The sequence below is a fragment of the Lissotriton helveticus genome, chromosome 11 (assembly GCF_964261635.1).
Source record: "Lissotriton helveticus chromosome 11, aLisHel1.1, whole genome shotgun sequence".
NCBI classification, from domain to species: Eukaryota; Metazoa; Chordata; class Amphibia; order Caudata; family Salamandridae; genus Lissotriton; species Lissotriton helveticus.
This window is the reverse complement of record NC_136072.1, coordinates 1124704871-1124717592: the sequence shown is the minus strand read 5'-3', so window position 1 is coordinate 1124717592 and position 12722 is coordinate 1124704871. Positions and strand designations below refer to the sequence as shown.

At 46.5% G+C, this 12722-nt stretch overlaps 1 protein-coding gene across 6 annotated transcripts in view; it reads left to right on the top strand.

Annotated features, from left to right (window-relative positions):
- The window catches only part of DGCR2 (DiGeorge syndrome critical region gene 2), a 345968-nt gene extending 335561 nt beyond the window's left edge, over positions 1–10407 (top strand). For all 6 annotated transcript variants that reach the window (XM_078667852.1, XM_078667849.1, XM_078667853.1 and 3 more), the window contains one exon: positions 9700–10407. In XM_078667852.1, the coding sequence (XP_078523978.1) occupies positions 9700–9944 (245 nt within the window). In that variant the 3' untranslated portion in view covers positions 9945–10407. The remainder of the gene's footprint in view (positions 1–9699) is intronic.
- The last annotated feature ends 2315 nt before the right edge of the window (positions 10408–12722 follow it).

Sequence of the window (12722 nt, the reverse complement as noted above, 5' to 3'; positions counted from 1 at the left end):
ACGGAAGGTATTAATTGTCTTATAATTGAAGCCCTCCGCCGCCAGGGAGGCTAAGAAATTCAGAATAAAGGTCACATCTGCTGCCACGGGATCAAGATCCCGTCGCACACACCGACACCACCTTCTCCAGGTAGACTGGTTCTGCTTGACGGTACTGTCGGCCCAAGCTTTGGACATGAGCTATCAGCCTTTGCCAAAAGGCCTGGGACCGCCCAGCGTCCCCTGTAGTCCTCCATGCCATGAGTGAGAGATCCTGCTCTATCAGTGGATGAGGAGAAGAGTTGGAAACTGGGGGAGTGGGATTGGAAAATCCCAAGAAAGTTCCAGAAGAACTGGAAACCACACTTGAGACCTCCATATCGGCGAGATGAGAACCACATCCGCGTTCTGACGCCGCACTTGGGCTGACACCCTCGTGATCATGCCAAACGGTGGTAAGGCATAGCCCCGTTCGGACTGCCAATGCTGGAGAAATGCATCCGTCCGCGCTGCTAGGGGATCCGGACTCCAAATGAAGAACCGGGGCAGCTGGTGGTCCAGGAGAGACGCAAAGAGGTCCACTGAAAACGGACCCCAAACAGATTTAAGATCTGCAAAAAACCCCGGATGCAGTTTCCAAAGACTGCTGTCGTAGAGGTGACGAGACTGAAAGTCCGCTACCTGATTGTCCCGGCCCGGAAGATATTCCGCCTTCATGGATACCTGATGGTCCAGACAATACTTCCAAAAATTTGCCGCCATGTCCGAGAGAGCCCTCGAGCGTATGCCCCCAAGGCAGTTTATATACCGGACGGCCGATATGTTGTCCATCTTGAGCAGGACACATGATCGTATCGAGTCCTTGGTCCAGCATTGGATCGCGAACGACCCTGCCAATAACTCCAGACAGTTGATATACAACTGTTGTTCCGCAGGAGACCATACACCGCCTGTTGTGAACTCGCCACACCGCGCGCCCCACCCTGACTTGCTGGCGTCTGATTCGATAACAATATCTGGCGCAGAACCGAAAATCACCTGACCATTCCAGGCTTCCATATTGGAAAGCCACCATTGAATCTCCTCCCTGTCCTCTGGGGAGAGAGAGACACCTTCTGAGAGGAAGAAAGGCCTTTGCGAAGGTGTCAGGCTTTGAGGTCCTGCAAGGCCCTGTAATGAAGTGCGTCTGGAAATATAGCTTGTATGGATGCAGACAGAAGACCCACTATGCGGTCTATCTGTCGTAGGGAGAGCTGATGCTGGGTAAGAGCCCTCCTCAGCTCCTGACGGATTTACGTCATTTTCCGGGACGGAAGGCTGAGTGTAGCCGCGACAGAATCGATGGAGAATCCCAGGAAGATTACCTTCTGGGATGGCACGAGCACGGATTTTGCCTTGTTGATCCCAAAGCCCAGGCTTTGGAGGAGATTGACCGCTGTGCAAAGCTGTTGAGTCTGGGCTGTGGGACATTGCGCCATGAGTAAAATGTTGTCTAAATAAACGATGAGACGCATCCTGGATGCACGCAGATGCTCGATCACCGGACGCAGAACCTTGGTGAAACACCAAGGAGCAGAGGAAAGACCGAAAGGAAATGTGGTGAATTCGTACCTTTTGCCTTGCCAGAGAAACTGCAGAAACCTCCGATGCGGTGGAAAAATTGGGATGGTTAGGTATGCGTCTGTTGAATTGTGATGCGCCATCCAGTCGTTTGGCCTGAGAAGATCGCGAAGAAGATGGATTTCCTCCATCTTGAAGTGGGGGTGAACCAGCCACCCGTTGAACTCGTGCAAATTTATGACTGGTCGCTGGCCCCTGTCCGCCTTGTCGACTATGAACAGATTGCTGATGAAACCCTGAGCATGAGAAGTAGTCTGCACCACTGCTCCCTTGTGTGAAAGAGACTGGACCTCCCTGTCGACCAAAGCCTCGTCTACTGCCGAGAACACCAACGGGCGCTGTGGGGTCGGTTTGACTGGCTCCCCGAGAAACTCTATATGAAATCCCCGGACAGTTTGGAGCACCTAAGCGTCGCCCGTGACAGAAGTTCAGGCCTGGAAAAAATGAGCGAGCCGGCTCCCCACTCTTAGTTGGGAAGAAGGTAGAACGCTCACCTGAAGAACTTGAGTTGCCGCCGCCTCTGCCACCAGTTCTTTCCTCGTCGTCCCCTCGTCGGGTAGAAGTTGCAGAACCTGGCCTGGTCCTGATAGCCTGCTTGGTTGGAGTCTCCTCGTTGTTGGTTAGGACGGCCGGACGAGCGGCTCCTGCCTCGACCGGCCCCCCTGAAAACCCATGGGCGAAAAACTTTCCGAATAGAAATCTGTGCCCTGTCCAGGGACATGAATGTATTCACGAAGCGTCCAAGTTCCTTCTTAAAGGGTTCTCCAAAAAGACCCCTCAGGGCAACAGGGCCCTCTTCGGAATCTGCTAGATCCCCAAGTTTGTGATCCACCTTTATCAAGAGGGATCTGCGGCGTTCGGTTGATATAGTGCAATTGTCGTTCCCTAAGAATACCACCACGCGCTGGGCCCAAGAGGAGAGGTCGTCTGGGGAGATCAAGGCTCCCGACGACTTGGCGTCCTCCGCCATATCAAGCCCCAGAATATCAAGAAGCTTGTCTTGACAAGCCCGCCAAGACCTATCGATCCCCTTTTTGGGGTCCTTTACAAATTCCTGTAGAAACTTCGTCATGCGCAGGTCAATTTCGGGAGTTGCCGCCACCTTATCTTCTAAGGAGGGGCGAGGACATTCCGCCCTCAGACAGTTGCGCACTGAGGCCTCTAATGGCCGGCGGATGCGGCTGGCGACGTACTGGGAGACCTTATCACAGGGCGTCCAATCCGAGGACCTCTGGTGCAAGATGTCACCTGGGTCCAACATATCCGCGCAGAGATTTTGCGCACCTGCGCTAGGGACTGCGGTGGAAGGTTCTGGGTGCGAAGGTCGCCAGGGACGTGAAGGACCAGCTTCCTCATCATCCCCTTGAGCAGGGTCATCAGAGTTGGTGGGCGCAGGCGGAGGGGGCTTGCTAGCCAAGAAAGTTCGCTTAAGGCGAGCGAAAGCATCAGTGTCAACCCCCTTGTCCTTGGCGCGCTTCGCTGGAGGAGGTTGAGGGTCAGCGGAAGCATCGCTGGATGGGGTAGAGGCCGGAGTGGCCTGAGCTGCCTTGGCCAACTTATCACAGGCTAGCTCGATCTTGCGGTAGAGGCGCTCTTCTAATGGGGCCATCGCCTGCTCCACCGCCTTGTGTATAGAGGAATCTACTGCATCATAGAAGTCTTCATCCCACTGCAATGCAGTGAGAGGGTCCTCTTCCCACTGGTCCTCCAGGTTAGTGTCGTCCTGATACTCCTCCATGACGAGGCGACACTACTACCAAGGTAAGTGGGACTAGGGAACAGAGGGTAAATCCGTAGTATGGGGGCTGGGTGTCAACCGGCTTCTGGTCAAGCAGAGCTTGAAATCGGGAACTAGTCCTGGGACCCAACAGCCCTGGTGCCAAACTATAATGAAAGGGCAGCCTGCCAATAAAAGGGTCCCTGCAGGCCACAGCCTGCAATACAGACTCTCCAGAGCGTGTAACAGGCCTACAAAATACTGACCCCGAGGCTGGGCACTGTCAGAAACCCACAGCCCCACAAGTAATCTACCGACCTTTCTTAAAGGCGTTCAGGGGGCGTTCAAAGAGGAAATTGCCAGAGGCAAAAGAGACCGCAAAGGGTGTCAGGCAGGCAGAGGCTCGATCGCTACAGTGCGCTCCGGATTCAAAAGCGGAATGCGAAGTATCTCGGGAACGCACGCAGCGGAGAGGACGTTCACACACGCCCTCTAGCGGCGAAACAGCGCGCCGCACCAATGCACGGCCGCTAGGGAGGAGCGCGCCCACAGCCGGAAAGACTCGTGTACCGAAATGCACCTAGGGCAAAGAAACAACACGCTCATAAGAAAACTTCATCAACAATAGGAGGGGGCGCGAGGCGGCTGACGGCCAGAGCGCTTCCCAACTGCCACACGAAGCGCGAAGGCTCTGTGGAGAGCGCGAAGGCTCTAGAGCGGCGCCTGGAAGGGACACAAGAAAACTATGCGACAGGAATATGCACACTAGAACTTGTAACACACTGGTACAGCGCAAACGCAAGTAAAACAAAGTGCAATGTTACATCACCATACATGCCAACATTTCAACTTCGCTAAGAGGGAGAAATATGCGCGTGTGCAACGACCTCAATAAAGTGTAACGTGAAACGGGTCAGGCATAACAGTAAATGTCAGTGGCGGCTGGTGAGATTTGCACGTGCTGCGCTGTAAAAATTTGTGGTTGTGGTGTACCCTCCCTGAGATTTTTTTTTTAAAAAAATGAGTGGGCAAATGGTGCAAATGGTGCATTTCCAAGCAAATTTGTCTAGAGGAATGCTCACCTCCTTTTTGACTGTGAAGAGTAAAGTGCATGAGGTTATGTAGATATCTCAGACACTATTGTACATGGCATTTAGCGACTTGCAAATTGTGACTCGCAATTTGTAAGTTGCTAAATGCCACAGTCGTACATCCGGCCCCAAATCTGCTTATGGTGACCTGCAATTTTGACAGCCATGGTAGACTACCAGCAGAGTCCGATTTATCAAAGCAGCACAACTCTATGGAACCTGAGGGAGAAATACAAAAATACCACATCTAATCCCTGGTAGTCGTCTGAGCTTAGAGATGTGTGCATAGCAATCAACAGCTAAACAGGCAATCCCGAAACAGCGGACCAAGCTCCAATACTAAAATACATATTCAACATTGAACAAGAACCTATAAAGCCAAATGCTTGAAGGCATTTTAGAGCCTAATTCACAATATAATTTAATCAGAGAAATCAAAATACTCAATGAATGAACGTCCTGCCCATGCTCTATTGTAGTCTGCCTGAACCTGTGACTTGGACCCAGTCTACCGTGACCAGATAACTGCTGTTGGTATTTGAGTCTTCGTGCTTGATTTCCAAAAAGCCTTTAAAATTGCACATCTGGGTGCAACTAATTGGATTTTTGGTCCTGGTGGCAATAATGTTTCCCTCTATTTTTAGAAATTGGTGTGGAATTTGTTGAGTATGGTGCAAATAGACCAGTAAACACTTTGCACTGCCAGATAAATAGCTTCATATTTGTCAGAGTTTACACCATGTCTTACTGACTACTGCAGTTGTATTACATGGCCGCGATCAGGTCAGTGCTAGCACATGGTGTGCAGTTGGTGTTCAAGCCTTCATAATACTGGCAATCATGGGTTGATTGGTGCCATGAAGATCCACATGTAGCCATTTGGGTCAAATCTTTGATTAGAGTTATTCTGTTGCATACAAAGCATTCCAGGAAGGAACTTTGTCAGAGGAAGGCTCTTAATGCCCACCGCAGAGTTGAGGATAAGAACCAACTTGCTTGAGACCACCACCAGCTTCATAATCTGAACCCTCCTCAGCCCTTCCAATGATCAAATAGCTGCAAAACACAGTCAGGGGCAGCAGTTGTTCCAATTGACTCCCCTCCAATATCTTTTATAATGATTTGTTAGAAGTCTCCTAAAGAACTGGCATGTTCTAAGAGGCCCTAGCCAGCAGTGTGAGCCTGCTAGAAGGTGAGGCAGAAGGGTGTTGAAATACAAAGGAGCAATTGACAGAAAGCATTGACTGAAGTTTAAAAAGTAAAGTGTAAATTGGCCATGTGCAAAACAAAAAAAAAAAACACGGTGAGGAAAATGGGAAGCAGATCTCAAAGCTTTGAATAAGCTGGGCAGCCATGAAGGAATTTCAACATAGGTTACAGTCCACCACCACACAGACCAGGACAATCCTGCATAGATTCAATGCAGGAAATCATCTGATGTTTTCAGAATATTTGGCCACATTTCTGAACACTCGTACTAAAGTAGTTAACTGTAGATGAATTGCATGCCTTGATTTGTAGTCTTAACTATTAAAATAAAGCCTCCTACAGTAAAAGAAATGCTGCGTATACAACTACAAATTCAGTGTGCAATTTACTATATATAGTCTCCACTGGGCTCAAGAGGATGAACGATACACACCCCAGCCCAGCATGAGGGAAGTTAATACTGGGCAGGGGCAAAGCCTATAATTACATATTGGTAAATGCAGATAACTGCACTGTCAAACCAGACCAAAAACGATGCATTTCAGTTTTGGAAGGTTTGTAAGTTTAAACTAATGCCCAAAGCAAGTACGCCAAGACAAGCTAGTAGAATAAAGTGACTATTCTCGTGAAATGTTCACAACTACTGCTGGCCACAGTAATCATAAATGCTATCAGTACGCATCACACAAATAATTTGCTAGAAGTTTTACCCCAATGTCAAAATATTATTTTATTGCTTCAGAAATGGAGCCTATTTACATTTTTTTTTGTTAAATGTAAAGGCAGGGTAATATGCAATTCCATTTCGCCGACAATAGGAATGATCGGACATTGCCCACAAAGTTAACATTAAGAATCTACATTTTAAAACAATAGCAGAACATTTCTGAATGCTTTAGCACAGGCTTTAAACAAATAATGAACAAGCAAGGGAAAAATAGTTTCTACGCAGCATGGAAAGAATATTTGCACGAACGCTGCAAATAGAAGGAAATGAAAGCACTTTAAACTTACCTGTTGGTGCTTTAAATCTTCCGACAGCAGCAGAACACCAGTCTGAATCAGCAGAGGAATTCTTCACAGCGAGGAACAAAAACGTAGATCTCGGACCAGGAGAACCTCAACAGGACAGCAAACGGCAGCAGTGAATAAAGCCACATACCCCAAAAAGTAAATGGAATTCAGGAGCTTTATGCTCCCGATTTCGCGCCACTTCCTGCCTTCTGTATTGCTGTCCTCTTCATTGGTGTAACGTCAGTGATGACGTTGCTAAGTGCTGATTGGCTGCTGAGCAGGAGTTAGGCCAATCCAAAGGCCCCACAAATGGGGAAGATATGCAGGAAGTGAACGTACTTTCGACGTGGGACATTTTAAAACCAAAGGTGAGATTTTCAGAATCGGGTTTCTGGCTGCTTGAATCGGGAGGCGGGAGACTAGCCTTCAAATCGGTAGTCTCACGCCTGAATCGGGAGGGTTGGCATGTATGCATCACTGAATTAAGAGAGTTAAGGAAATATGACTTATCTGGCCGCAAGCAGTAAAGAAAGAGGAAATTGGGCAGTGAAAGAGGACTATACTCACCTCGGGGCCCTGTGATTGGTGCAGAAGACAGAGGACATTCTGGTCATGGACACTCTATTGTTTTGCTATTCCCGATGGTTCATAGGAATGATTTGTTTGTTTTGATGACTTTAAAATGGCTGCTGTATTAAAAGTAAAGAAAGATAAAGCATAATCCTCGCCTACGGGCCTGACATAGAATTGTATTCTAGAGGCAGGTTCATTATCCAATGGCTTGGAAGAAGGCTTCAATTCTCCATCTAAAAAACACCTACATAAGATTCAACGGTTATCAAGACCTATCGTCCCATCTCCCGTCTATTTCACATGCCAGAATGTGAGAACGGCATTGAACCAAAATTTTACTGCTTTTTTAATGTCCAACATGTTAACAAATCCTTCGCAACATGGCTTCATTGTACTGAACCAGCCCTTGGGGCTGCTCCAGAGGAGAGATCCGGAGGCTGGCGGCAGAGGGTCGGGATGCTGCGCTGATTCTTCTGGACGTCTCAGCTGCATATGATATGGTGAACTATGAGGTGCTTGTCAACCGGCTTGAAAGGGTCGGGGTTAGAGGCGCATCGCTCTCACTTCCCAGTTCATTCCTAGCTAATAGAGTTCAAACGGTGGAGATGGGCAGCTTTCAATTCAACTCCTTCTCTCTTCCTTATAGGGTACCACAAGAGTCCTCCCTTTTTCAACATTTATATTACCCCTTTGATGAAACGTATCCAATCAGTTGGGCTCTCTGCTATGGGTTACACTGAAAATACACAAATTATTGTATCTTATTTCCACGGAGGATGATGGCATAGATGCCTAGAATCGTAATCAGTCCGTAAACTTTTAAGCTTAAGACTGAGAAAGCAGATGTGATTTTGTTTGGGAAGCACGTAGCAGCTTCGAACAATTCCTGGTGGCCAGAGGACTTCGGCCCATTACCTGTTCCTGTCCAAAAGGTTTAAAAAAAAACTAGGTATTATTTTTGATTAGCAGCTGAATTTTTCGGATCAGATAAACCATATAACCTCTTCTTGCTTTTATACAATCAAGCTGCCTAAAAGGGGTTTTCCTTTTATTCCCACTGACCTGCAAAAGATGGTTGTGGTTGCCCTTATCCTTTCAAAAGATAGACTACTGTAATGCCCTCTATTGAGGGATAAATAAACATTCTTGAACTAAGCTTCAGTCTTCCCAAAACGCAGCAGAACGTCTTCTAAAGTTGCCAAAATGTTTCTTTGTGTCTAAGAAAACTCAGAATCTGCATTGGCTGCCAGGGTCCGAATAGTAAAATTCAGGTGCGTGGCATGAGACACATAGCCTTGCATGACACCGTCCCCCATTATCTTCAGAACCTTTTTACTTGTTACTCTCTGTGGCGTGTATTAAGGTCCTCTCTTTATTATCTGATGAAGATTCCCAAAAAAAAAGTACAGGTGGGGTAGGAGCTTCTCCTAGCTGCTGCAGAAAAATGTGGAACTCTGCCTTAATATTTAAGACTTCCGCAGAGCTTCACCCTTTTTAGGAAATTTGTTAAAACTTGGCTCTTCACTCTCACTGTCAAGTAAGTTAGTCCCTGTTCACCAGCCATTTCAGAGATTCGCTTAGCGCTAAGACGCTCCGGAATTCTTGCACTCCTGAAACTTCTTATTTACTTGTATGCCATTGCACTCTACTGTGCACCACTCTACACCTCTCCATACAACTGCACTGTACCACACTGTGGCACAGGACTCTACACCTCCTCACCCACTCTTCATTATTCCACTCTCTGCCCCACTACACTCTACTCTGCACCATTCAACGCCATTCCACTTTGCACCACTCAGCGCCACTGCACTCTATGCCACTCTACTGGTCAGCACTGCACTCTGCACCTCTGCACCACTGCACTCTGCACCACTGCACTCTGCACCACTGCACTCTGCACCACTGCACTCTGCACCACTGCACTCTGCACCACTGCACTCTGCACCACTGCACTCTGCACCACTGCACTCTGCACCACTGCACTCTGCACCACTGCACTCTGCACCACTGCACTCTGCACCACTGCACTCTGCACCACTGCACTCTGCACCACTGCACTCTGCACCACTGCACTCTGCACCACTGCACTCTACACAACTGCACTCAACTTTGCAGCACTAAACTATAGCACTGCATTCAACGACGCTGCTTTGTATGCTGCAGAATTCTATACCGCTACACACTATGACACTTTACGCTGCAACAGCCTATTTCATTGCACTCTACACCAGTCCACTCTGTTCTATGCCACTCCACTCTACTCTACCATTCCATTCCACGACACTCCACAACACTCTACTCTACGCCATTAACTTTTAACCATGCTGAACAGTAGCAACGCTGATGTACAACATAGATAAAATACATTTGCAAACCCAATAGCTCTTGTATAGGTGACACTATTTGGCTTTGTCAGTGCTTGTTTGAATTGATCCCACTTTTACAATTCTGCCGTCCATTCAGCTAAATGTTATTTTTTACGTTTATTTTTAGATACTGTTGAACCGCAACCAGCACTCACTCTCCAACCTTCCAGAGAAGTCACTGAGGCGCCCTCCCAGCCGCCAGCGGAGGCTAGATCTCCCATTGTGGTCCCCTCTTCAGAAGACCTGGAGGACTCTGCTGACAGCAGCACCACCCTGCTTGTACCTTCGGACGGTCCTAGACTTGACAGCGTGTCAGCAGAAACGCTGACAGCCAGCGTGCCCAGTAACTGTTCTCTGAATACTGTTGTGTAGAGAAGGCCGGCAATGAGGACGAAGCCGAACACTAGATTGAGCTGCGGATGAAAATAAACTAAGCAGTTATTTGCACACTACTGTACAGATGGCGAGACAGAGCGGAACACGAACTAGTGGGCTGGACCATTACAGAGGAAGCACCACTTTGTATTTCAGAACGTTCTATTTTACGTCATAGTTTAGAATTTCCTCTTGTGTTTTTTTTTTTATTTTATTTTGTGGGGTGGTAATTGTGAACAAAAGTTTCTACGTCCTTGGGACTAAGAGTTGGGGGTGAGATGGCAAGTAAGTTCAAGCTTGTTGCAACATCAAGTTTGATGTGCAAGTAATAATTTGGGTTAATTAGCAGATGTTCTATTCTGCATGAAAGTGTTTTGTGTTCTGACATTTCTTTAATAATTTTCCTAACTATGGAATTCAGATCAGCCTGAATAAGATATTTTTTTATGAAGGAAAATTACCAGCCGAAATTGTTTTTGTTCTTTGAACACTCAAATGTGTCGCTTAATTGTTAAACCGTTGGAATGGGGAAAAGATTTTGTCACCTAGTGGTGGAGACGTAGGGAGTGCATTACAACATCACCTGCTTGTTTCCATGGTAGAGCATTTGCTTTCAGATTTATTCAGGAAATCAGTTGTCATGCGGTTCACCTTGTGGAAGGACTCTTGTGGTACGTGGATAATCATGTGGACTAGGTGGAGAGCACAAGGATTCTGGAAAATGGCGAATAACATCGTGATTGCTGGAGTCTTGAGATATGCGGTGGAGAGTGTTAATGTAAGCTTGTAAGCTTTGAACACCTTAGCCTTGCTTGTCTGCACTGACTTGGATCAGGTGTCAGTAAGGAGTGTACCCTGGAGTCTTTTTGTCCTCATTGGAACACACATGAACACATACGGTGTGTCAGAATGTTGGGATGTGCTTGTTTGTGCCATTCAAATACATTGCACCACTTCTCATCTGAGAAGTGTAAATGATTCATCAGTATGCTTTTGAGCTTTGAGAGTCATTTTAGGATTAGACTGCATACACCACACTACATAGGTAGCAGTTATTAAAGAAATCTTATTAGGAGCAAGAATAATGGTGAAACCTAGTCCTTGTTTACAAGTGGCTTGACGCCATGAGAGAGAGAATGGCACAGTGTTGATTTTTAAAACATTTTTTAAAGTGTGTGTGTGTGTACACCACAAAGTGGGCTATGCGGTCTAACTCTCAGTGCATGGGTTGGATATTGGTGCTTGCTTTCAGATTTGGAAATATTAGAGCGTTCTCTGTATCATCTCTGTCATGGTTTCCCAGTGACTGGTGATAAACCATCTGTTATCCCACTGTGTGTCTTAGCACACTTGCTTTTATCCTGATGTTTTGGAAAGCGGAGACTGGGAAGCGGTATCAGGCACAGTCTTTGCTACCAATCAGGAAGCTGCTCCTTCTGTAACTTTTTCTTTTTTCTGGTGATCAAAATGAAATCTTTTGCATTATTTACCAATGTAGATTAATTCTATTCTCAGCAAAACACCAGGTTGTTCAACCCTTTTCTACTTTTTTCGGAATCCTTCCTCCCATAAGATATTCTGCTTAGTGCTAGGATGCGGACTCTATACCTCTAAAAGCTACAGCTACTGCCCGGGATAACAGACTTCAGCCAGATTCCTTCTGAGTCGAAAATGCCCCAGACAAGGACCATTTGCCCCAGTACTGCTTCTTAAAATGGATAATCAATCTTAGGCTGTGTCACTATCCGATAAAGTTCTTTGTGCAGAGGCCTCTTTTATTAGTTCTTTCTCATAAATATTCTACCACATCCCTAAATTGAGTTGAGTGAATTCACAGCTACAATTGTTACCTATTCATTTTCTTCTCGGCTTGTCTTTCTGTCTTGATCACCTCTTGATACTGTTAGGCTGAGGTGAACTGTGGGCTGCAAAGCCCTTCTAGCCACAAAAGGACGCAGTCTACTTCCATTTTCTGGATCTCAGATTTTTCTTCCTTATCTCCAAGATGGTCAACTAAGATCCTGAGTGTAATGGGACCGGCATCAAAGGTGTGGTAAAAAAAGAACAAAATATTCTATCGTGTTTTGACATGAGGCAGAACCCACTACTTTGTCTGAGAAGATAGACCGGATGGCGTTTACTATAACCCTAGGCAGTGGTGGCAGAATGGGTAAGTTAACTCACAATAGGGTTTACTATTTAGGGTGAGCTGTTAGCTTAAGTTTGCGTCCTAAAAGCACCGGCATCTGGGCTTTTTAGGGCACTCGTCTTTTTTTTTTTTCTTCAACTGATCAGGGAACCACCTAAATGGTAGTCTTCCTCTTCCACATGTCTTAGGACCTCGAGATGCAGAAGCAGTCATACTGTAGGCATTGCATAGTCTTGCCAGTGGTAGTTTTCCAGTCAGTGTCAGGAAACCGAGTTTCTCTTTCCTTGTGTTGCAGGAATGAAGAGCATTGTTTCGTGTCACTTATTTCTCTGATGTTTAGTCTGTTTGACAGTTTTTGGCAGTGATGCTAGTATCGGGAATTTGCTCCCACAGACTGGATTCAGTTTATTGTGCTTGTAATTTGGGCATTGTAGTCTAGAGAATTGGTTTTCTATTCCTTTCTCCTTCAAAAGTAACCATAGCCTTCTCTTCATGTTTAGCAAAGACCAGAGATCTGCTGGATACATGCAAGACTTTTGTTTCAGCTGTCAGGCCTGCAGAAACCGTTCTCTCTTTTACTATTTAGTGAGGACAGCTAGTGTTGTTTTGATAGGGAGCTTTATATA